Source organism: Panthera tigris, chromosome X, assembly GCF_018350195.1.
Source record: "Panthera tigris isolate Pti1 chromosome X, P.tigris_Pti1_mat1.1, whole genome shotgun sequence".
Lineage (NCBI taxonomy): Eukaryota > Metazoa > Chordata > Mammalia > Carnivora > Felidae > Panthera > Panthera tigris.
In genome coordinates, this window is record NC_056677.1 from 106,314,868 (window position 1) to 106,340,753 (window position 25,886).

At 35.0% G+C, this 25,886-nt stretch overlaps 1 protein-coding gene across 7 annotated transcripts in view; it reads right to left on the reverse strand.

Moving 5' to 3' along the window:
• Positions 1 to 291: 291 nt before the first annotated feature.
• SMARCA1 (SWI/SNF related, matrix associated, actin dependent regulator of chromatin, subfamily a, member 1) overlaps positions 292 to 25,886 on the reverse strand; it is a 72,106-nt gene continuing 46,511 nt past the window's right edge. For 3 of the 7 annotated variants that reach the window (XM_042974677.1, XM_042974678.1, XM_042974676.1), the window contains 6 exons: positions 21,413 to 21,535; positions 18,971 to 19,103; positions 15,259 to 15,377; positions 14,934 to 15,146; positions 2,089 to 2,199; positions 292 to 989 (listed from right to left, as the gene is read on the reverse strand). In XM_042974677.1, the coding sequence (XP_042830611.1) occupies positions 918 to 989; positions 2,089 to 2,199; positions 14,934 to 15,146; positions 15,259 to 15,377; positions 18,971 to 19,103; positions 21,413 to 21,535 (771 nt within the window). In that variant the 3' untranslated portion in view covers positions 292 to 917. Of the gene's footprint in view, positions 1,059 to 2,057; positions 2,200 to 14,933; positions 15,147 to 15,258; positions 15,378 to 18,970; positions 19,104 to 21,412; positions 21,536 to 25,886 lie in introns of all 7 variants that reach the window. The other 4 variants (XM_042974682.1, XM_042974679.1, XM_042974681.1 and 1 more) reach the window with 3 other exon arrangements.

Here is a 25,886-nt window from a genome sequence, read left to right on the forward strand (position 1 = left end):
GAGAATAACTGTAGTCCTATGGATGCCAGCCCCCATTCTTCTACATGCATAGCACTTATTTCGTAACCTTCACTTAGTTGGTAATAACTCTACATGTTATACCCAGACTCCTCTGAACTGGCTCTATGGGACAGAAGATCATGCACAAGTCAGCAAACAAAGCTTTAACTTTCAACCAAATACATAGTAGAGTGAGCAAAACAATTCAATAAACACAACTATTTTTCTACTGCACAAAAAACAGGAAATAATTAAATTTCTTATAGACATTTCTTTATTATATTTTCCCACTTGAATATTTAGAGAATAATTTAAATGTAATGCATACTGACAGCAAGCACAGTATCAAATATTAGTTTTTTTTAATATTTTTCTGTTCTCACCCTTTATTCCTTTAGGAAAAAAATATTTAGATGACCTCAAAAGAAACAATTATTATGCTAATCACAGTATGCAGTAACACATACAAGCCCATACTCAATAGAAAAGAAAGCAACAAAGAAGTGAAAAAGTCTTTCTCCTCAAATCATTTTAATTCATTTTTCCACAGCCATATAAATTTAAAGTATGAAACAACAATAATACAGCTATAGAATCTAGGTTCTCTTTCAAAGCAGCGGCATATAAAACATAGAAAAGCTAAAACCTCAGCACAAGCTTCAAAAGAACAAGGACTGAGAGGATTTTGATGAAGACATGAAATGCACAAAATACAGTACACAAAAATACTAGAATGCATAAAATATAAAGCTACACATTTCAGGTAGAAAGCATTGTAAAATATATAAAATATGCAAGAAATCAAAACCAAAGAGATTTTTCTTAGAGTACCATGAATACACTGGAACTGGCAATTAGCATTTGAAGATGGGAACAAGAAAATAGCAGTTTCCCATTTAAAACTTTATTTCTAGGCTTTAGGATTTCACCTTCTTGACATCCTTCTTTCCAGAGCTCTCAGTAGCTGACTCTGCTTTTCTTTTCTGTGACTAAAATGGAAACAGATTTAATGTTCTGCTCCAATATGCACATTTTTAAATGGCCCAACAATGTTAAATCTAGGATGTAAATGCATCAAAAAAAAATTTTAACATGAATATTCACTTAAATGTTATACTCACAGTTAATGTTCTATATAGCCCAACAAAATATATAACCCAATGTAAAATAACCTTCAAAGACTTTTTTTTTAAAAAGACATAAAATACCCATCAAAAATAGTCAGCAAATGTCTACTTACACAGGGTACCATAAATGTACTCTCATGTTAAAGAACTACTTAATACTTAAAGTTTTCTAGGCAAATGCTATTTATTTTTAAAACCTTATGATAGATGTTAAAGCACCATATTTCATATATTCTATGATGCGCATTTCTTTTTCACTTTAGCATCTCTGAAATCAGGATGCATCTTACAATTGATGACAAATGAGTTAGTTGGCAGCAGTTTCACTTAGCAATACAGAAAGTGATGCTGTTTCTTACAATAGGAAGCATCTTAGACTTGATGAAATATGGTAGTTTACTTAACCACACTCAAATACTATGAGCTATTAAAGAATATTTCAAATTGTAGCTATACAAGGCGACCTGACTGGATTAAAACCAAGTCATCTTATTATTCAGCAATTCATTTGTTACCAAGTAGACCAAGTAAAGCTTTGCTGTCTGCTCCAAGTCTCATTTGTACTCATAGTTCCACAAAGATCAGAAAACTTATTTGATCAAATCAGAACTCCAAGTTTCAACCTCAGCCCCATCCCATCCCACCCCACCCCTCTTCTACTCCCCCACGACAACTTGACTCTCCATTCAAAGGATTTTACTTGCATTATACTTCTGCTTAAAGTCATGAGGAATTTTTTAAAATATTGAGCCCTCTTACTAGGGAGTTCCTAACCATATGTTCTACAAACAAATAAGGAATGCGGTTGTAGTGTATTCTTTTTCTGTCAAAAACAAATTAGCACTTCATAAAAACAGTTTTTATAATAGGTATCACGTGGCATTAAACATAATATAGGCATTTTAATTATGTAAAAAAAGTGAGATCTACCTAAAAGTTAGGAAAATGCTGAAAATTTTACCATTGGAGTTTTAGTTGCCCGTTTCTTCTTTTCTGCTCTCTCTCTTTCCTCAATTTCCATATTTTCTTTCTCAATCAATGAAATCAGAGTATTACAGCGTCTCTGGAATTCCTAAACCAAATAATAACAGACTTTTAATTTCTGCAACTCCGGCATAATCTTTAAAAAGTTGTAATTATTTATTGTATCATTTCTGTGGTACAGGATTTCTAAAGTTGATTTACTTCAGAACAATATTCATACAGGATATTAATGGATTCCACCAAAAATATGAGGAGGGGGTAAATGTCATCCAGTGCGGTGAATGGGTAAACCAACTGTGGTCCATCCATTCAATGAAATACTATTCAGCTATAGGAAGGAAAGAACTATTGGTACACAACAACCTGGATGAACCAAAAGTGAATTACATGGAGTGAAAACAGCCAATCTCAAACAATTATTTACCATATTCTATTTACAGTACATTCTTGAAATAACAAAAGTTTAGAAATGGAGAACTTATCAGTGGTGGCCAGGAGGTAGGAAAGGGGGAGAGAATGTGTGTGACTATAAAAAACTAGCATAAAGGAGTCTTGTGGTGCTGATTATACACACCTACAAGTGATGAAACTGCATTGAACCACACACACACACACACACACACACACACACACACACAAGTGCATGTATAACCAATGAAATCCAAATAAACTCTATGGATTATACTACTACGGATTTTCTGATTTGACATTGTAATATAGCTATGCAAGATGTTACCATTGGGGAAAACTTGGTGAAGGGTGAATGGGACCTTCCTGTACATTTCTTTATAACTTCCTGTGAATCGTTTCAAAATAAAAAGTCAACAAAAATCACAGAAACAAAAAAGGGGGAAGGTCCTATTGCCAAAATAAGTTTTGGAAGTATTCAGGCTACAGATGTACAATAGATTTCTTTACTACATACAGGGCTTCTCAGTTCCTGATGAGCACTCTCAAGCACTAGGTGGGAGATGTAGGATGCAAGCAGTTCTCAAAGCTATTCAACCAACAGAAATCTCTTCTCACAGGACATCTTGTAGGATCAGAGTCCTGAGGAGCACATCTCAGGAAACACTGCTGTATTTGTTAATGCAGAGAAAACAATAGCTGAAAAGATTTTGCCTTAACCTTGCCACTACCTATATTTCACTGCCAGCAAATCAATGCATCCAAACTATAAATAGTGCTTATAAATGTATGGTGAGCATTAAACATATGATTCATTAATATGGATACTCACATATATTAACCCTGCATACACAGCTGTATTTAAAGGTAAATCATAGATAAATAACATTTTAAAGTACAATTCCTTTTCTGTATTAGCAACAGGGTATGATACATACAACATAGCTAAACACACAAATGAAAATGTAGGTTTACTGGCAATTAAGAACCCCCAACAGGGGCGCCTAGGTGGCTCAGTCAGTTAAGCGTCTGACTTTGGTTCAGGTCATGATCTCATGGCTCATGAGTTCAAGCCCCGCATCAGACTCTGTGCTGACAGCTTGGAGCCTGGAGCCTGCTTTGGATTCTGTGTCTCCCTCTCTCTCTGCCCCTCCCTGCTCGCTCACTCGCTCTCTCTCTCAAAAATAAATAAACATTAAAAAATTTTGAAAAAGAACCCCCAACAAAAATATGGTCAAAGTACAAGAATAGAAAACTCATAAAAAATTAAAATGTCCACATATTTACAAAATTTTCACTGAAACTAATGATCAAAACCATTATTACACTATATGTTAACTAACTCGGAGTTAAAGAAAATTAAATAAATAAATAAACTAAATAAACTAACGATCAAAGAAATGCAAAGTGAAACAAAGCCATCTTTATCAAATTACCAATGATATGTGCATGCATGTGTATGTGGTGTACATATCCAGTATTGGCAATAAGATGGGGATATGTGAACTTTCATTCACTGATGATGGCATGCCAATGTTAATACCTGTTATGGACTGAATTGTATTCCCCCCAAATTCATACATTGAAACTTAACACCCCCACAATGTGACTACTGTTTGAAGATAAAGCCTTTAAGGAGTTAATTAAGGTTAAATGAGATTGTAAGGAGGGGGGCCCTAATCTGACAGGACTGGTCATCTTATAAGAAGAGGAAGAAACACCCAGAGATACCTCTCTCTACACTCTTACAGACAAATGGCCATATGAGAACACAAGACAAGAAGACACTATCTATAAGCCAGGCAGAAAGACCTCACCAGAAACAAACCCTGCTGACACTTTGATCTTGGACTTCCAGTCTCCAAAACTGTGAAAAACTTCTGTTTAAGCCACCCCATTTGCGGTATTCTGTTATGGCATCCCAAGCAGACTAATACTCATATACTACGTTCATGGCGCCTGGCTGGCTCAGTCAGTGGAGCACATGACTCTTGATCTCGGGGTTGTGGGTTTGAGCTCCACTGGGTATAGAGATTACTTAAAAGTAAAGTCTTTAAAATAATATATACTACACCTTCCTAGAAGGCAATTTGGGAGTATCAGTGAAGCATCTTAAAAATCTCCTACCTTTTGAGCTAACAATTCCATTCCTAGAAACTTAATGTAAGAAAATAAGAGATGTATACAAAAATTTACAAAAGAATATTTGGAGAAGTTACTATTTTTTTAGCATGGAAATACAGAGAACGAAATTTGTGATCATTTAAAAATGGAATACACAGACACATCTTACTATATACATATATACAGAAGAATAGCGGAGAGATTACTAACTACAGCATTACCAGTTAGCAGCAACTATCTCTAAAAGTAGGACCAATGCTAACTTTTATTTTCATGTTTATACTAGTCTGTATTTTCCAAATTTATGCAAGGAATGTGTAACTCTTGGGCAATCTATAACATTTTTAAGAAATGGCAAGTGACTTTTTAATACACTTTTACTTTTCCAATTAAAAGCCAGAAAATGACATACAACATAGGAAATGATACATACAGAAATATTATTGACTATCCAAGCATTTTCTACTCTCTAAAAATTCAAGCCCAAAAGGAGGCAGAAAGCCAAAGGCAGTGTAACCAGAAAAACAAATCCTCTTATTGTTTTTAAAATATTACTACTTAAAAAATATGTATATTACTATTTATTAAAAATAACCTTACAGAACACTGGTACATTCACGTTTCTTCTGCATCCTCAATTATACAAGGTTAAATAATTTAGGAAAAATAACATCCTTACTTACCAAAACAATACTGATGTTTTTAATATGCAGACCAAATATTCTCCATACCTTCATTCAATAACACACATACAAACTAAACAGCATGTTATTCAATTTATCTATTATAAAAAGGGCTAAGTTGACCCTGATGAGATTTGATTGTTGGTTTCTAGGGAGACTAGATAGAGTCTTTATGTGAAGCTGATTCTTGAATCATTAAGCTATACCCTCTGGCTGTTATTATTCTCAATAAGTAATAGCAGCCAGTGACTGAAGATGTCTGTAAGATACATGTTCATGGTTCGTATGGGTGATTCAGGGGAACTAATACTTTTGAGACTGTGTCATATGCTGGGAAGGAGAACATCTCCAAATGATTATAAATAGACTGTATAATAAGTTCTCACCTTTACTCCTTTTAACCTGTCACTACTCCAGACACAGAAAAATACCCTCTCTAGAGAACAGCACCAAGGAGCGGGAGAGTATGGATATTACCTTCCTAGCATAGGTAATGTCACTTCCTCTATAGATATCAACCCCATTTTTTATTCACATGCTTAAACACTGCCTAACTAAACAGATGGTATCACAAACAGAACACTAGCTGAAACCAGAAATTACAAGGCAAAAGACCAGATTACCAATAAAACAGTGAATCACTTTTTGAATAACTAAGTGACTATGAAAAATTTCATGACATCTAAAGCACCTTCATCTTACATAATTTCTCCTTTCACATTCATATTCTCCTAAATTCTTGCACCTCTTTATATTCCTATTTTCCTGGGGTTACAGGGAGTGTTTTGTGTGGTCTCAAAAAGTTTCCACAAACTCTGCAGTCTAATTATCTTTTTCACCATTTCCAAACGCAGGATTAGGAATGAAGTTGGAGGGAGAAAAACAGCACATAAGAGGAAGAGAGAGAATGCAAAAACAACAAAAAACAAAAAAGAATACAAAAATGACAAATGGAAAACTGGTCTGCAGTGTGAATAGTGGTGGCGAAAGGAAAAAAAGTATTGTGTTCATACATGTGTGGGAGATGCTATAGTTTTAAAAAGTTAAACCAAGTTCTTCTCAGAGCTTTGAGTACCCTAATGTAGATTGGAAGTGTCAAGGACGAGATTCAGTATCAGCATTTCCTAAATCTATTTGAACACAGAACCTTTGTTCTACATATCACAGATTTGCATATCCTAGAACAATGTTTGGTAGAAACCAAGGTGGGAGATGCTGTGCAGGTTAAGATAGATGAGGCTAAGTTTGGATCAAAATACAAAGAACCTAGACACTACCAGTGGAGAACTGAAGAATTTTACTTAATTTAGTTGACAAAAAGATTTCATTAATGGATTTCTATGCAGAAGCAGTGATGTACTCAAAGGTGTATTTTGTACTGGGAAATCTTCCCTTGATACAGATTCTCGGTTGTGTGAGTTCATAAAATTACATACTCTCAAGATTAGAAAACTTTAAAAATCATTCAAGATGATGCTGAATCCTTTCTACTAGGTCCTTGCTAGTTAGTTGTCTGACCCGTCTGAATTCTTCCAATGATGGGAATACCAATAGACTACCTCCCAAGGTTTTCTATTCCACCTTTGGACAAATTAAAAATGTTCCATAATGCAATGCTACCTTATATTTCCAACAACTGGTTCTAGGTCTAATTCTTATACTCACAGAGAACAAGCTGATTCCCTCTTCTGTATGACAATCCTTCAAATATTATAGGCAGTTCCCATGCCTCCATCACAAACACCTCCCGAACACCTCCCAAACACCTCTCTTTCGAGCTAAATAGCCTCTCCCTTTACCTATCCTTCATTTAACCTGATTCATTTAACCTGCATTTACCCACATTCTTTTAACCAGAGCTCAGCACATCTTCTCTGTGAAGAGCCAAACAGTAAATAGTTTCAGCTTTGCAGACCACACAGTCTCTGTCACAACTACTCAGCTCTACCACTGTAGCATGAAAGCAGCTGTAGACAATACATAAATGAATGAGTATGGCTGTGTTCCAATAAAACCTTACTTACAGATACTAAAATTTGAATTTTGTATAATTTTCACATTTCACAAAATAGCTTTTTAATTTTCTTCCAACCATTTGAAAATCTAAAAATAATTCTTGGCTTGCAGGCCAATACAAAAACAGGTTGGTGGGGGGCAGGCTGTAGTCTGCCAACCCGTTTTAAACTATAGTCTTTAGATTTACTTTAAACAAATTGTGGTGCCTTGGTTTTTCCATACCTTCTTAATGGTTTGTGATTCTATTCAATGCAAAGTCACCCATGTTTCAACTTTTGAAATACTTTTCAAAAGTACTATTCAACTTTTGAATACTAGGATATGTATCTCTACTTTATTTAATAAATGATGAAATATTTGCAATAAGCAGTGCTGCCCTTTACTGTGTGGTGAATATCAATCACACCAGGCACCAAGTTCAAATATCCTTTGCCCCAATACTCAGCTTCAAAGCATCAATTCAAAAGGCACAGAAAGCATCAATAGACTTGAAGTGACTTATTGAAAGAGATTAAAGAGGCTCCCTGTTACACTTCCTATGTACTAAAATCCTAGACACTAAGCCTGCCTAAGTCTGAATGACAGAAGGTCTGTGCTTGTTATAGTTCAAAGTCAAAAGCAGGTGAATGAACAAGGGAAAAAAAATAAATTGCACTTCACATTTGCGCCTCTAAATTTGTAGGTAGTTCTAAAAAGTCAGAATTTTCTTCTACAATTCTTAGTAAAAGAAAATTGGTATTTTTCTCCTTTGCTCTTTTATTACCTCCCTATATTTTCCTTCTAGAATCAATACCTTTAACTATACATTCTCTGGTATATTTTCCAGGCTGTCACTTTTGAACATTTATCATACTTAAAAATAATGCAACAGCATTCTATATTAGAATCTCAGGGTCCAAGCATATTGGCAGTTAAATGGGAGTTAATATTCTAATAAATATATCATATATGTCTCACACAAGTATCAAAAGTTATGATACTTTTACATAACTGCTGCCATTTAAACATCATTTATAAAATGTTTTTGTCACTTCCTCACAAGATAACACAGAAGTATAAATGCATAAAATGGACCCCTGTTAGTGCATTTACTGTATTTCAGATTGCTAGAACAGTTCAGTCTTAAACACTGTATTTGCTAGTAAAGCACATGATATTTATATCAGGCTTTTCAAACTTACAAAAAAAATAAAAAATTCAGGTATGAAAGTCAAATAAAGTCTCTCATTAGAAAAAGGTAGACAAAAAGAAAAGAACTCAGAGTCATTCCTACATTACTTTCTATCCAAATCTGATCCAGCTACAGGAGACTATGAGACAGAAGCCAACTAAAGTACAAATGTTCCATGCCCATTTATTCACTGAATGCCTACTTTGTGCAAGGTGCTATGCTGGTCCCTTTAGATATAACCAATGCACTTGAGGGTTAAGAGAGCAGCAGTATAAAAAAAAAGGAATCTAGGGCAGATGGTGATACATTAGCCAAGGGAAGGGGGAAAAAAGGAGGAACAGAGAAAAGACAGAGATAGAAATTTGGTGATAATCAGCCTATGTGGTAATTGAGGCAGACATTTGCCCACTTGCACAGAACAGTATTTCTAAAATGTAAATCTGATCACTGTCACTGCCCTATTAAAATCTTTCAATGATTCTTTCCATTTCCTATAGACACGAAGAAGACTTCTGTACAGCAGAGAAGGCCCTTCACAATTTGGCTGCCAGCTATCTCTTCTTCTCTGAGTACCTCCCTACTTATCCTAACCTCCTTGCAATTTCTTCATATGCTGTTTCCACAACCCAGAATGTAGTCCCATGGCCATTTCCTAGTTTTCCTAGACTTGGATCCAAGAAGGACCTCTTCTGTGAAGCCATTCCTCTAACCTAACCCCAAAGCAGTTAAGCACTACCTCTCCTGTACATGCCTCTATAGACCCTTTTTCAAACTTAAGGCTGAAAAGGGACAATTCAGTCTTTTAAATGCATGAGGAAATATATTCCTATGAGCATAAATATATTTTTTTAATATTTTAATAATTCTACAGTCAAGAAGAATCCATCAGTATATATATTACAGTTCACCAACTTTACCAATAGTGTAATTGATATTTTCACATTTCTTTGTAATGCTCCAAAATATCAGTATTAGCTATTATCACACAATTAAGTGCTAATACACAAAATTTAAAAAAAAAAAACAAGCAGCACTCTGTAAGAAATTTCCTAGACTATGCTGCATAAGCAACAAACCAAAATGTTATTGCGACTACTGAATTAAGTGGAAAATGTTTTAATTTGACTTTCATTTTTCTAAAGTATCTATAAAGAAAATCCTTCTCTAACTGGACAGATAATTTATAAAATATCCTGTGCTGAACTAGTAACCCAATTATCATTTACTATCACTGATAAACCTATAAAAAGGGAAGCAAGCTAATAAAAAGCTATAGCAATATTTTCTAGAAAGTATTTTTTCTCCTGCAATTCTAATGAGATGTCAGTGTCTTAATTTTAAATAAGGAACACTTCCATTAATAACAAAGTTGTGATTTGAAAACAAACAGTAATAACGTGAAGCTTTTATTACACTGTATGCAACAGTGTGTGATTCTTTTTCTCAGATGCTATCAGAAAAATTCATTTAACTACCTAAGGCACGGTAATTGTAAACAACTCATTACTAATACTTTGATTCAGCTCCAAGGTACATGGCCACAGGCAATGCACACACAGCTTCCTGAGGTGGCTGTGAGAGGAAAGAAAACAGCTCCTCAGAGGCTAAAAGGTAAGAATGTTTTTTGACTCAAATTAAGAGTCAAAGCAATTCTGTAAAGGATGCAATAAATAGTTATATCAAGAAATGTTCTTTAGCTCAGAGAGTTAAATTCTGCCTTTTCTTCTTGAAGTCCTTAAAAGGACCTAAGCAGGTCTAAGGAATTACTGGTTGAACTTTGGGTATTTTCCACATGTCCTTTCCAGTAAACTGACTAATGTGGAAGATCTTTTGGACCTCTCAGGTTCCTCTCCAATCTCCCAGTCATGTTAGTCTGTCACTAAATGAACGGAGATAATATCCTGAAACTCATTCCCTAAAAGGAATGGCAAAAAAATTAATAAGCTCATGTTAGTAAACAGATTGGCAAGCATTACATAAAAGGTACTATATAAACACAGAGTATTATCATTTCCTCTTATAATCACTTGGTAAAGGTCCTTTTAACTTTGATCATCTGTGAATGTCCTACAACTAAGACCCCATTATAAGATATTTTTCTTCGAAGGAAATGGTAGGGCAATTCACATGCTCTGAGCTTAAAAAACTAAATTGATCATATCCTTCCTACTTGTTTATGTAGTTCAATAGAGACTGATTGCTTACTTAAAGACCACACAAGTTCTCAGAGAAAAAAATCACTATCTTTTTAGCACACAGAAATAGAACTAAAACTCATTTTCTCTTTTGTATAGCCAGCATTTTTAAATGGAGAAAAGCCTCAAAGAAATCTTCATACTTTAGCTGAAGGCTTTAAAAGTGAAGCATATTTAGAAGTGGAGGTTCATGCCTTTAAGCACTTTAAGACTGTTAGTTAAGTCAGGAGCCATGAATTCAGTACTTTGAGATGTCTGAATAAAATATAACTACCAAGGTTCCCACTTTTTTCCTAAGTATTTCACACTATTTATTGGCATCCCTGGGAAAGAAGAGTCACTTTTAAGCAAAACTCTGTTTTTAAAGATAGCTTCTTTGGTAAGCTAAGTTTAAAGTTTAATCATTAATAAGATTTTAATTTGAACACAGTGACACACGCACATAATCAAACTACATCCTCTGTGTTTCTAAGATAGGATTTTTCAATGAAACAAATTAATATTGGAAATGAAAACTGCCTCTTTCCAAGGGGAAAGTTCTCTTCCTAGATTGTACATGAGATTCTCACTGTATGAGAGCAATTATTTAAAATAAGGAGGGCAAATGGATCATCTATTAATACATACTCCATTCCTTTAACTCCCTAATAATTGATGTTGTCATGAAATATTCCAAAAACACCTTATAAATATATGCATGTTCTAAAATATATTACTTATACTCTAAATCCAGAAGTATAAGTAAAAATTATCCATTAACTAGGAGGGAAATAAAAAGCAATATGATAGAAAAGTTAAACAAAAAACTCTGGGTTAAAATATTTAAATATAAAATAAACTATTATATGTTCTTAAAGATTCTTTAGAAAACATAAATTCCACCTTCCAGAATGACAAAGGTATCTTCATTATTAACAAATAAAATAAAGGTTTCACTTCATATTCACCTAATGAGTTAATATTTGCTCTTTGGAAAATATACATAGGAGATTTAAATCTCTTAGTAAAGAAAGAAGTAAATGCTTTGTAGAAAGAAGATGGAGGAAAATGAGGATCTTTACAAGGGAGTTCAGAGCCATCTAGTGGTTGTTAATAATATACTGGTTTTTTTATTTAGAAAATGAAATAAGGATATGTAGTCCTATAGCCATGTTCATGTATTTCAAATAATATAAGGTTTTTCTTGCACTTGTGAATGTTTCATCCTCTGCTTTAGTTTAATGATTCTAGGGACTGAAAACAGCATCAAACTCTCAACATTTTAAAAAATTAGTAACATATTACTGAAATAATACTCAAAATCCAGCAAATGATCTATCACATAAAAGGGCATTTATGATCTAAAACATGATTCACTGACTAATTCAGGTAGGCATTTGTCTTTTACAAGCTGTTGGTGCTTCTCTACATTAGATCATTACACACATGAAACTCCAAATGGCTAAAATTTTTAAACTCATGGCCTTTGAAAGTTCTCTGCTAAACATGGTCATAGATGCACTGAGTTAGAAGACACCTTAAAAGGCCAACTAGCTCACTGCCAAAGCCTTCAGACAGTCAAAGCAGAATCTCTTTCAAAGCTAACAGAAAAGCTATTCTATACCGTTCTTCAATAATCTATTTCAATGATCCAAAGAACCCTGTCAAACAACTCTTTCCTACATCAAACTTCTGGCTTTCATGCTACAAATTAATTCTTACCTTTTTTATTCTTATTTTTTAATTCAATTCTTCCTACTATACCTTATTAACATAAACCTCTTCATATTCTTTTGTGTAAGCAGAGCACTTTAAATTTACGTCTATTGAATGTTATGTTGTGAGACTCAACCTATCCATCATTCCAATTTCTCTAGTTCCTTTTGAATCCTGGCTTGATCCATAGTATTTGCTAGCTCTCCAGCATTATGTATTTCATAAACTTGATAGATATATTCTAATAGTCCAAGAACACTCTAAATTTATGTTATAGTTTTAAGAAATACTTGATCTTATCTGCCAGAATTAGCGTCTTCAGTGCAGCAACCCAGATTTTTCTTTTTTTTCAGTTCAGCTTGAACTTAAAATATAAAATGAATCAGAGGCACCTGGGTGGCTCAGTCAGTTAAGCATCTGACTTGATTTCAGCTGAGGTCATGATCTCATGGTTTGTGGGTTCGAGCCCCACGTTGGGCTCTGCACTGGCGGTGTAGAGCCTGCTTGGAATTCTGTCTCCCCCTCTCTCTCTGGCCTTCCCAGCCTGCACTCTCTCTCTCAATCTCAAAATAAATAAATAACCTTTTAAAAAAATATGGGGCACCTGGGTGGCTCAGTCGGTTGAGTATCTGACTTCGACTTGGGTCATGATCCCGCGGTTCATGGGTTCGAGCCCCACATCAGGCTCTGTGCTGACAGCTTGGCGCGTGGAGCCTGCTTCAGATTCTGTGTCTCCCTCTCGCTCCACCCCATCCCTCTTGTGCTCTGTCTCTCTCTTTCAAAAATGAATACACATTTAAAAATTTTCACAAAAAAATAAATAAGTAAGGGGCACCTGTGTGGCTCAGTCAGTTAAGCATCTGACTCTGAGCTCATGTCATGATCTCACTGTTTGTGGCTTCGAGCCCCATATCAGGCTCTGCACAGTCAGTGCAGGATTCTGCCTGGGATTCTGTCTCTCCCTCTCTCTGCCCCTTCCCTGATCGCTCTCTTTCTAAAAATAAATAAATAAACATACATGCATACATACATACATAAATGAATCAAACAAAACATTAAGCATTGCTTTGCACCCTTATTTCCACTTTTGGCCAAGAAAACATTTATGAAAGATAGCAGCTACTTAAAAATGTCCATTATTTGAACTGTTAGTTTCTGGAGCTTTTAATTTTTAGGCTATATAAAGCTACTTTTGTCTTAATTACCTCAGCTGACAAAAGACTGACAATGCTAACATTAAAAATGTGTTGCATTTTAAAAACCATTCAATATCAATTTGAACTCTGTTAAGCAGCATTAAAATTTAACAGGCACACAATTTACATTAGGAAGTAACAAAGTAAATTGCATGAAGCTAAAATATCTTTTCTACTTAATTATTCTCTGTCTCATAATATTCTTTTAAAGACTCACTTAGGCAACAATTCTTTCTCATTGAAAATAAATCCTTAAGTTGCTCACACAGTGTGAAGCACCACCTGCCTAATTACAAATGGGGAAGTGTACCTTTAAAGTGGACAGCTCTGGTGGTCACCATTTTAACCAAGTGATCAAACTTAGCATCACCAAGAGGGGGACAACCTATGTCATCGTGCCCCCTGACGTGATGCAATAAGTACACATCACTTATGTCACATTCTTGCCAAAAATGCTTAACCTAAATCTAAAAATGAGCGAGATAAATGTGGAACATTCTATGAGGTGCCTGGGTGGCTCTGTGGGTTAAGCGTCCGACTTTGGCTCAGGTCATGATCTCACAGTTTGTGGGTTGAGCACCGCATCGGGCTCTGTGCTGACATCTCAGAGCCTGGAGAACCTGCTTCAGATTCTGTATGTCTCTCTCTCTCTCTCTGCCCCTCCCCTCCTCACACTCTGTCTCAAAAATAAACATTAAAATTTTTTAACAAAAAAAATGTGGGACATTCTAGAAAACAGTAAGTTCAGGTACCTTAAAAAGCCATTTGTCATGAAAAACAAAAAGTTGTAGATTGAAAAAGACTAAAGAGGATCAGCAACAAAATGCAATATGTGAACCTTGCCTAGATCATCAATTTAAGAAAACAGCTATGAAAGACACTTTGAGAGAAACTGGAAAATTTTGTACATGGGACTGTATACCAGATGACATTACTGAATCACTGTTCACATTTTCAGGTAGGATAAAGGTATTATGGTTATGTAAGGAAAAGTTCTTATTTCTAGGAGATAAATGTTTAAGTATTTAGAGGTGGACACTCATGATTTCTTCAACTTACTTCCAAATGGCTCAGAAATATAGAATGTATATTTATGAATATCAGATACAGATACGTATTTCTGAATATAGGTATGTTCCTGTATTTCTGAATACAAAATATAGGCTCTATGTGTACATACAGATTCTATGTATATATGTACAAATGTATATGTGGGTAGGGGGAGAAAGCCAACGTGGCAAAATGTTAACCATTAAAGAATCTAAATGAGGAATATATGACATTTGAAATTTTTCAAGATAAAAAGTTGAAGGAAATAAGAAAAGAATACATACCATGGCAGTTCTAGACTTGATAAACCAGTCAAATCTAAACTGAGGAGCATTCCGTACACACTGTCTTAATTCTTCATACACGTTTTCTCTGTCAAAGCCCATTTTGTGTAACATACAAATCAAGAATCTATCTTCTTCCTCAGTATAGTTCTTTCCTTTGCTGGTTCCATACTGAATACGTAACTGATGAAATGGAGCCTTGTATCTTGCAATCTATAAATTTAAACAAAATAGTGATTTTAACTAAATGTGTAATAAGTCAAAACTAATCACTGTATCAATTAAAACAATCTAATAATAATTTTTAAATTATGAAATAAAGTACTTTGGCATCCAGGGCTTTCTTGATACTGATCCTTCGTTGAATTCTTGCTTCTCCACGTTCAATCTGAGCCATAATTTTCTCAATGTCTTGTAATTCATTGCAACGTTCCCAAAAGACAGCTGAAAAACACAATTATTACTTTTCAATAAATGTACTACCATCTTAAACAAATGAATGCAAGGAACTATAGAATAAAGAATTAACAGGGCATGATGTAGTAAACTTACACTGTTTAAAACTTAAGATTCAGATTCATCTGTATATGTGTATATGTTCAATTATTAAATACCCCTTTTTATTTAAAAGTAAGACCTTGGGGCACCTGCGTAGCTCAGTTAAAGCTTCCGATTTCGGCTCAGGTCATGATCTTGCAAACCAGTCCATTAGTTCAAGCCCCGCGTCGGGCTCTAGGCTGACAGCTCAGAGCCTGGAGCCTGCTTTGGCTTATCTCCCTCTCACTGTGCCCCTCACTGGCTCACAGTCTGTGTCTCTCTCTCAAAAATAAACATTAAAAAATTTAAAACACCTCAACAAGAAGGTTTTAGGCTAGTGAATTTCTTTTCATGAAATATTATAGAATTTTTAATTATCAATCTCAAATGACTAGAATTTTTAAAGATACTACAGACACTAATTTAAGCTATGATTTCATTCAAACATGATATAAAAGGGACCAAACACATAAAGTGAAACAGGAGAGAGGTAGCCATATAAACTTAGAGAACACAGCTTCCTAGCAAGAAAAAACAAAAACAAAACCCATTATCAACTCAAACTTGTTATGAAGCAGCAATTTATTACCGAAACTTGTTAAATTTATTTATCTTGAGAGAGAGCAAAAGAGAGTGCGTGCATATGAGAGAGAGGGAGAGAGAGATTCCCGAGCAGGTTCCGTGCTGTCAGCACAGAGCCCAATGTAGGGCTTGATCTCATGAACCCAGAGATCATGACCTGAGCTGAAACCAAGAGTCGAACTCTTGAGAGCCACCTAAGCGCCACTCTTACCAAAACTCTTATTTCACTTTTGGAACCACTCACTAAACTTACAATATTTCCAACAACCTGCACCCTGTTTTCTAAACTTACCTGAAATAGTCTTTTCTCTTAAAAACAAAACAAAAAAACACAAAGTCACCCAAATTTTATATATGATCTAAATAATCTGGCTGTATTAGGTCACATCTTATGACTTCAGTGGAGGGTATTTTAATGTTTGTTTGTTTATGTTAGAGAGAGAGAGAGAGAGAGAGAGAGAGAGAGAGAGAGAGAGAGAGAGAATCCCAACCAGGCCATGTGCTGTCAGTGCAGAGCCTGATGCAGGGTTAAATCCCATGACCATGAGATCATGACCTGAGCCAAAATCAAGAGACGGATGCTCAACCGACTGAGCCACCCAGGTGCCCCAGTGAAAGGCCTTTTAATGGCATACTCTACATTCTCAAATTTTTCATTTTTAGAGCCTATCACAAAAGGAATGTTAGTGCTCTCTGATTTTTATTTGCGGGGGGCGGGGGGGGGGCTTCAATAACAAACATTTATTTCTCACAGTTATGGAGGCTGAGAAGTCCCAAGATCAAGGTGCTGGAAGATTCCAAGTCCAGTGAGAGCCCACACCCTGGTTCATAGATGACGGTCTTCCCAATGTGTCCTCACATGCTGGAAAGGGCAAGGGAGCTCTCTGGGGTCTCTTTTATAAGGGCACTAATCCCATTCGTGAGTACTCCACCCTTATGACCTAATCACCTCCCAACCCTACCTGCTAATACCATCACACTGAGGGTTAGGATCTCAACATCTAAATTTGAGGGGGAAACATTCAACCTATAGCACACAATCTGAACATTAGTGGGCCATTTTCTTCTTTGCGCTGGACGTTAACCACCCATCTTAGCATCACAAAAGAAACTGTCACTCTCTGGTTTTTATAAGCACCTTTGTTCATTTATTCATTCTCTCTTATTCATTCAGCACACAAATGCCTGCTATGTAGGAGATACGAACAGCCAATTATATACACTTCTTTTATTGCAACCAACTACATGAAACCATTCCAATCTCCCCATCCTGTGACATGGCCCCAATTTAACCGTGCTGAGCCAGTCCTGCCACTGGGCTTGGTGTCAAATGTGAGAGAACATCTGATATGGTATCTTTCTGAATCACTTCTTTTCTTGCAATTTCATAAACATTGATGCTATTTTGAAGAAAATTCTACTTTGGAAAATCTCTCCACACAAAATCTCTCTTATATTCTTTTCATTAGAATGAAAATGCTGTTAGAATTTCTCATCTATTTTTACCCTTTCTAAGCCCCCAAATGCTGTAAACTTATGTGATAAAGCTTACAAGTAATAGTAATGCTATACTGGAATCAAGGAAAAGGAAGTTCATAAATTTGGTATTATATGAAGTAAAAGCTCAATATAATCAGCCTCTAAATTCCTTGTTAATCACCAGAAACCCTCTCTGATTTCCAAAAGAAAAAGTGTCTTTTCTCTTATTAAACCTGGATTTCTTCAAGCACTAACAGTACAGATAAATTAAAAGCTGTTCCTAACTTATATTAATTTTTGGTATATTTATTAGTATCCTCTCCCAGCTATTTTTCATGGCAAAAACACAGAATTTCAACTGTTAAAGCCACGTAGGCTTTGAGGGGTTAGCACAGAAACCAAACCTACTTTGCAATATTGTTTCTAGAAGGGAAAAAAATGCTCTAGATTCTAAACAGCTGATACTCAGACTAAATTTGAAAGTTCAACCTATTTGTAAGTAAGAAAATTCCTGTTCTACATATAGAAAACTTGCTAGAGATAATTACCTATTTTTACTAAGATTTCTTTCAGAAACCTGAGGTTGCATGTGCTGCGACACGGGCATTCATATTAACTCTATATGCTTCAAGACCAAAGACACAGCTAAGTAAGGGAGAGGATTCCAGAACCAATCAAAAGATTTATTGTAGGGGGGATCTGGGTGGCTCAGTAGGTTGAGCATCTGACTTCAACTCAGGTCTTGATCTTGTAGTTTGTGGGTTCGAGCCGCATGTTGGGCTCTGTGCTGACAGCTCAGAGCCTGGAGCCTGCTTTGCATTCTCTCTCTCTCTCTCTCTCTCTCTCTCTCTCTCTCTCTCTCTGTCTCTCTGTCTCTCTCTCTCTCAAAAATGAATAAACATTAAAAAATTTCTTTTAATTAAAAAAATTTAAAAATTAAAAATAATTCTAGCAGTCTTTTTAGATCTATTCCAGCTTGCCTCAAGTTAATGGAATCCACATGACCTGTCTGGAGCTGATTAGAACTCTAAGGGTGTTTGAGGACCTAAATTCCCTGAGAAGAATCTTCTACTTCAAAGATGTCCTAGAAAGACACAAATTCAATCTTCTGAACCTCAAGTCTCAGATCTGAATTGCCCATAAGAGGATCAAATTCCAGAGATGGGTAAGTGGGAAACTCATTTTGTCAATGCTCATTCAACAGCTACCCTTGTTTCGTTAGGACTTTACTTGGCTTGATAAGCTAACTGCTAAAGACAATAGCGGCCTGTTTAGGTAAATCTTATAATCTTATCGTGGAAATACAATTACATTTTATACTGTTACCTACACTTTATGCTTAATAGTTTAAAAGATCTCTGAATAATGATACAATTAAATTGATACTAAAGAATGAATAAGGTTACAATTAAACACTATGTTTAAAGTTATACACAAACCTGAATACTCCATGACCTCTTCAGGTGATTTGCCCTCCACCTCTCGAGCTATATTATCAATGTCATCTCTTCCATACTTCTCATTAGCTTTAATAAACTGGTTAAAATCTCGCTTAGTCCAGTTTGTGAATCCCTGTGAACAAAATATTAAGCATCATCAACAGAGGTTAAATTAGCAAATCCATTTATCCATTTATTATTCTACATGTTTTTTACAATGATACATTAAAAACAGTTTGAAAGACTTAAAATGCTCCTCCTTATAAAATCCCAGGGTATTTTTGGAATCAGAAGTTGAGTGTTATAAGAATAACTGATTTTCTATCATGAAGAGATATACTTCTAAGTACTACAAATGGATTTATAGTTCCAAGATATTGTGTAGTTTTTAATTCCGTATTGTATAGATGCCTACATTAAAATACAAATGCACTGATATAAAAATGCTAATATAAAAACGAAGTCTTTTATATTTCAGTGCTTCAACAGTTTTTTTTCAGATCTGTTCCCATGTAAATTAAGAAAGGAATGTGGTTGCATTAAATCCAAAAAACTTAGAGGGAAAAATAAGAATGCAGAAAATATTTCACACTCTTTATAGCATTCCAAATTACAGGTGACCCTTGGGTTTGTTTTTTTGGTTTTTTGATGAATACAGTGCACCACTATAAGTGTATCTTCTCTTCCTTATGATCTACTTAATGACATTTTCTCTTCTCTAGCTTACTTTATTGTAAGAATACAGTATGTAATACATGTAACATGAAAAGTATGTGTTAATCTGCTATTTATGTTAGCAGTAAGGCTTCCAGTAAACAGTAGGCTATTAGTAGATAAGCTTTGGGGGAGTCAAAATTACAGGAAATTTTTCAGCTTCATGGGGGGTCAGCATCCCTAACTCCCACATTGTTCAAGGGCCAACTGTACTGTGAATAAATAATTTCTATTCAAAATTGTATTCATAAAACAGAATCTGTATAAACAGAATATGACTGGTCCCACTCAATTTCCTTATTAAAAGATTGAACAGTTTAATCACTGTTTTAAATCTCTGGTATTATTAGCATGTCTGTGAAATCACAAAACCAAGAATTTGTTTTCTACTCCTTATTTCCCAACCCATAAAAATGTGATATCCCTGGCAGTTCAAAACTCTATCCCTAGCTTTTAGTTGATGAAGATTTCAGGTGACCCCACATTTTGTTTCTTTGCCATGATTTTTTATTAAGATTAATTATTTAAGGCACCAGAGAAAGATGTTTAAAGATGAATTCAACTACTAGGGAGGAACAAAAAAAAATTGACTTTACTTCTAGTTACAAACTAAAGCAATTTCTCAGTTGATAATGTGTATTCACAATATACTGTACATTCACCATATACTACAAGCCAAGTAGTATTCTAAGACCAGAACTTTACTTTTGTGTTCAGGAAATAAATTGTGCAAATACAACATGAATATTTAAATGTTTTATTTTATTCTGTGGTAAGTCCTAATATTCAGCCAAAGCAATTACATTGTCAAACTAAACTTTATGACTTCCAGGCATTTGGCTGCAAAACTTATGATTATACTTTGCAAAAATTCATTCAGTAAAGTTACACATCATAACAAAGATCTATATAATAAGATAAAAATACAAAACTATCTTTCAATAATTAATGTGGCCAACTTTCCTAGCACTGTGCTTTGCATATTTTTCAAAAGAACTTGTTGAATAAATAAATCTTGCTAGCAACTTTCTATATACTAAGGTGGTACCATCCAGTACATTTGTTTATCTTGCAACGGTCTTTTACACTGTTAACTTTTTTTATCTTCTACAGATTATTTGTGTATTACTTCTACACTCATAAAACTCATTAAACCAACAATGACCAGAAAGCATTAATATTTTGTTCAAATGAAAATGTTCTCTATTTAAAACTATTAGCTTTTAATTATACAATAATCACATTACAGGTTCAGAAATCTCTCATTGTTATATGAAAGTCCTTTCCAAGAAAGGATAAAAAGCATTTTGAGAATTATGAAATTATTCTAATAAAATATTAGTAGAGTACAATTTCAGAGGACAGTTCACAAAAATTAAATAAATTTAAACTTTGAAGAATATGCTCATAATTACTGTCTACCAAGCTTTGTATGTGTATTAACTGACTTTAGTATAATTGCTAAAATATGTCTTCTTAGTAATAACTGACACTTATATTTTCATTTATGTATTCTCTATATACTATATACTATATATTTCCAAATGCATGTATTCTACAAATGGGATAAAAAAAGAGGAATATCTGATCCAAATGTATGTTTACAAAATAGCCCTGAGTGTTGCTGATGAGTCTAATCAGCCCATACAATAAAAGGTAAATGTGATCTGTTTTTTTCTTTTTCTACTAGTTAATGAAGAAGCACTTCAGCCACTTAAAATATTTTACTTGTGTGAGAAGTTTTTCTTTTTCTTCAGTCTCTTCTGGTGTAAGAGGTTCAGCTCCATCAATCTTTTTTTGCTCCTCTCTTTGAGCCACAGCTGGATTGGGGATATCAGGATTCCTTGGGACCTATAAATCAAGAGATGAATTTTAATTAAACTGTTGAGAAAAATTAATTAAGGGTATATATACATGTATCAATCTTAGAGTTATTTCAACAGTAAACAATATAAAGCCATACCAGAATGATACGGGATCCTCTCCACGTTCTTACTACAATGCTATTACCAAAATAAAAACCATTCTTAAATGTGCCATGTGGTATTTTAGAGTTAAGCCCACAGCTAAATGCCACATTATATTCTAGATTTATTTATAACTGTGGAACAAAATACATCCTTGTAATATTGTAATATATGGTGGTAACAATAATACCATTATGCCAACACTAACATTATACAATAAAATTTCAAGCCCAGAAGAAACAAAAAGTTTGGCAGTACAAAAAGAACTCATACACACCTGGCAATATAGACCAGGGTAGAGAAGTGCAATGCACTCAATGCTCTGATCACTTCAAAATGCAAAAAGAAAGGAATGATTTTACTGCTTGCCAGGGCATGGAAAGGGAGAGCAACTTCACATAAAATGCCAAGACTGGAAGAAGTGACAGGATAATGAAGAACCCAAACTCTACACTCTACATATATAGAGAATACATGTAAGAGGGAAAGGGTGGTGGAGTATGAGAACAGCTGTGATGCAATCAGCAGTCAAGAGAAAAAGATAAAGTAGCAGTGACCAACAGAAATTCTAGTGTTTAGGATACAGAGTTACAGATACACTGATAACTAAGAAGAGAGTTCAAGTCCAAAAGAGTGGGGACAGAAGCTCAGCTCTCCAAGGAAGCAAGCAATCAGCCAGGCACCTGTATCTCAAAACTGCAGCCCCCCATGTCCAGTGTGTCACAGTGAACACAACCAGTACAGTTCAGCAATTTGGAGCAGCATTCACTGTATGGATTGACAAACTAAGTCACTCAGCCCAAAGCCTCACACCATTTCTATGTGCATCTGCAGTAACGTAAGTAACGTAAGTAACATAAGAGGGCAAGTACCTAACATGTGTACTGCATTTTATAGCATTCCATTAAACATGAAAAGAAAAGGGTTGGGGCACCTGGGTGGCTCAGTCAGTTAAACATCCAACTCTGGCTCGGGTCATGATCTTGAGGTCCTGGAGTTCGAGCCCCACATCGGGCTCTCTGCTGTCAGCACACAGCCCATTTCAGATTCTCTGTCCTTCTCCCTCTGTCCCTCCCCAACTCATGCTCTCTCTCTTAAAAATAAATACAAAAAAAATTTTTTAATTAAAAAAAAACGGGTTGACACTAAGCCTTCCACTGTTTGATATGCACACCTATCATAAACAACTCATTCCCTATGGTTTTACTACAATGTAATTATGATACAAATCAGAGTACATTTTTCTAATTGTTGTACATATTTCATAGAGTTTTGAAACCATAGTGTAACTTGAAAATAAGTATTTTTTAATTTATTTTTTGAGAGAGAGTGAGTGAGCCAGTAAGCGTGAGCCAGGGAGGAGCAGAGAGTGGTTGGGGGGGGAGACAGAGGATCAGAGGCAGGTTCTGCGTTGACAACAGTGAACCTGATGCAGGGCTCAAATTCACAAACCATGAGATCATGACTTGAGCCAAAGTCAGACACTCAACAATAATTTTTAATATTTTCAAAATAATTTTTAAATTATTGTATCCAGTAGTTTTTTAAATGTAAACCCTACTAATTTTAAAAGAATTACTGAAAAAACAGGTTCATTTGCAATCATCAGTACCAGACAATCAAATTAGTAAGTACAGACTAAATGTCTATTGTGTCTGTAGCACCATGACAGGTGCTGGAATATAAAATCAGTGGACATGGTCCTTGCCTACAGGAAGCCCCACAACCCAGTTGTGGAATTTTGAACGCTAAGGATTTGGGGAGATGAAGAAGAGGCAAACAATATTCGAGGCTGGAACACTAGGAGCAAAACCAGTAAAAGCAATGCCAGGAAGGATCATACAGGGTTTATGTTGAAAAGGGGTAAGAAACAAGGCCAGGTGGAGAGAGATTTACAAGCCTTTTAAACTACACAGTACACAACAGCAAGCCACTGGAGATTTTTCAATAGGAGACTAAAGTGTCAAAACGTGTTTTCACTTGGAAGCTTTGTGCTGGATGCACTGAAGTGTGGAAACAGCAAGAAAACCAGCTAAACGGCCATAATCTAGAAATGAGGTATGATCACCTGGCCTAAGATGGTTACAAATGTAAATGGGAAAGGTATAAATTAAAAATGAAATGCAGGCCAGTGACAAGCATGACTAAAATAACTTTTATCAAAAAATATATATATAAAATAATTTTTCAATAGCTAAATTCAATTTTTAAATTACAGGCGCACCACCAATTCCATTCCTAACATATCTATCTATACAAAGGCTTTTGCAAAGGGGTGCCTGGGTGGCTCAGTCAGTTGAGTGACTCTTGATTTTGGCTCAAGTCATGATCTCATGGTTCGTGGTTTTGAGCCGCATCAGGCTCCACAGCAGAGCCTGCTTGGGATTCTCTCTCTCTCCCTCTCTCTCTACCCATTCTGCACTCTCAAAATAAATAAATAAACTTAAAAAAAAATACTTTTGCAAAAATGTTCACAGCTTTACTCCCAACAGCCAAAAGCCAGAAAACAGCCCAGATGTCCATCAACATGAGAACAGATAAGCAAACTGGTACATCCTTACAATGGGATAGTACTTAGCAGTAAAAAGGAATGAGCCACCAAGAATGGGACATGAATGAATCTCAAAAACATTATGTTAAGAGAAAAACACCTTACACATAACACATGATTACATTAATGTGAAATTCTAGAGTAAATAACTAATCTATGGAGGAAAATACTATCAGAACGGTGGTTGTCTCTGGGGAGTGAGTATAGAGATTGACTGGGAAGAGGCACTTTCTGGGGTGACAGTAATATGCTATATCTCCATAGGGGTTTAGTTCTGCAAATATACATTTGTCAAAATACAATGAATGAAACACTTAAGATTTATACATTTCATTGTATGCTAATTTTACCTTGAAAAAAGTATCAAATAAATATTGAACACTGGCTAATAATATGCATGTTGAAGTGTTTCTGAGTGAAATATACTTAGGTCTGCAACTCTGAAATGCATAAAAAAATAAGTTGGATATCCATTTGCTAGAAGGCTGGAGAAACGGACAAATAGGTGATAAAGCCCATATAGTAAGATATAAATTGAAGAATATATGTGGTGTGTATGTAGATGTTCACTATACAATCATTTCAATATTTCTATATGGTTAAAAATTTTACATAACAAAATGTTTGGAAAAAATTACAGACAGAGCTTTAAAAAGTTTAATAGACCTGGGGTGCCTGGTGGCTCAGTCGGTTAAACATCCAACTTTGGCTCAGGTCATGATCTCACGGTTCATGAGTTCAAAGCCCGCATCGGGCTCTGTGCTGACAGCTCAGAGTGTGGAGCCTGCTTCAGATTCTGTGTCTCCCTCTTTCTCTGCTCCTCCCCTGCTTGCACTCTCTCTCTCAAAAATGAATAAACATTAAAAACATTTTTTTAAAAAAAAGTTTAACAGACCCTTGGTAATATATGAAATTACTGTGACTTTAAGTTTTAATTTTAACTGAGAAAAACTTATTTAATCTTAAGATATTTCTCTATGAAATAGCTTCAAAATATCCATGTCCAAGAAACCATTTTAACAAAGTACATGTTTTATAAACATCTAATTTTATGCCAGAAAATGGAAATACAGCTGGAAACATACCTGCACAAAATAAACTGTTCATTCCTATGCAGATATACCCAATACTAAAAATTTCCCACTTGAACTTTAACAAAAGCAAAATCATAATACTATATTACACCATTAGATTTTAGGCTCCTTGGCAGACTACTTTTTCCACATCTACTGCTAATATTTTCAGTGCAGCAAAACTTTAGAAGGACTTCATCTGTATTATGTTTACTATTTTAATTAAAATACCTAACTGCTAAAATTTCTAGAATTAGAAATTACTCAAAATGCCTACATTCCCATATCTCCTCCTACAATATTCATTTTTAAAAGGTATTTATTTTTTCATTTGTCATATTTGAAGCTGGAGAAAGCTGTAGAACATTCTAACATTTATCTTCAATAAAAAATTCGTTAGGGACAGATACAGACATTTGACAAATGGAGAAAGTTCTATAATCTCCGTGAGTTTTGTACATATTTTATAAATATGTTCTTATCAGCATTAAACTTCCTGGAGTGATTTCAAAGTGCTATATAAGAATTAAGTAAACAAATCATAGAGATACCTACACACTACCTGAAATATTCATACTGTATGTCTTACTGATGCCCCTCCCCCCAGTAAC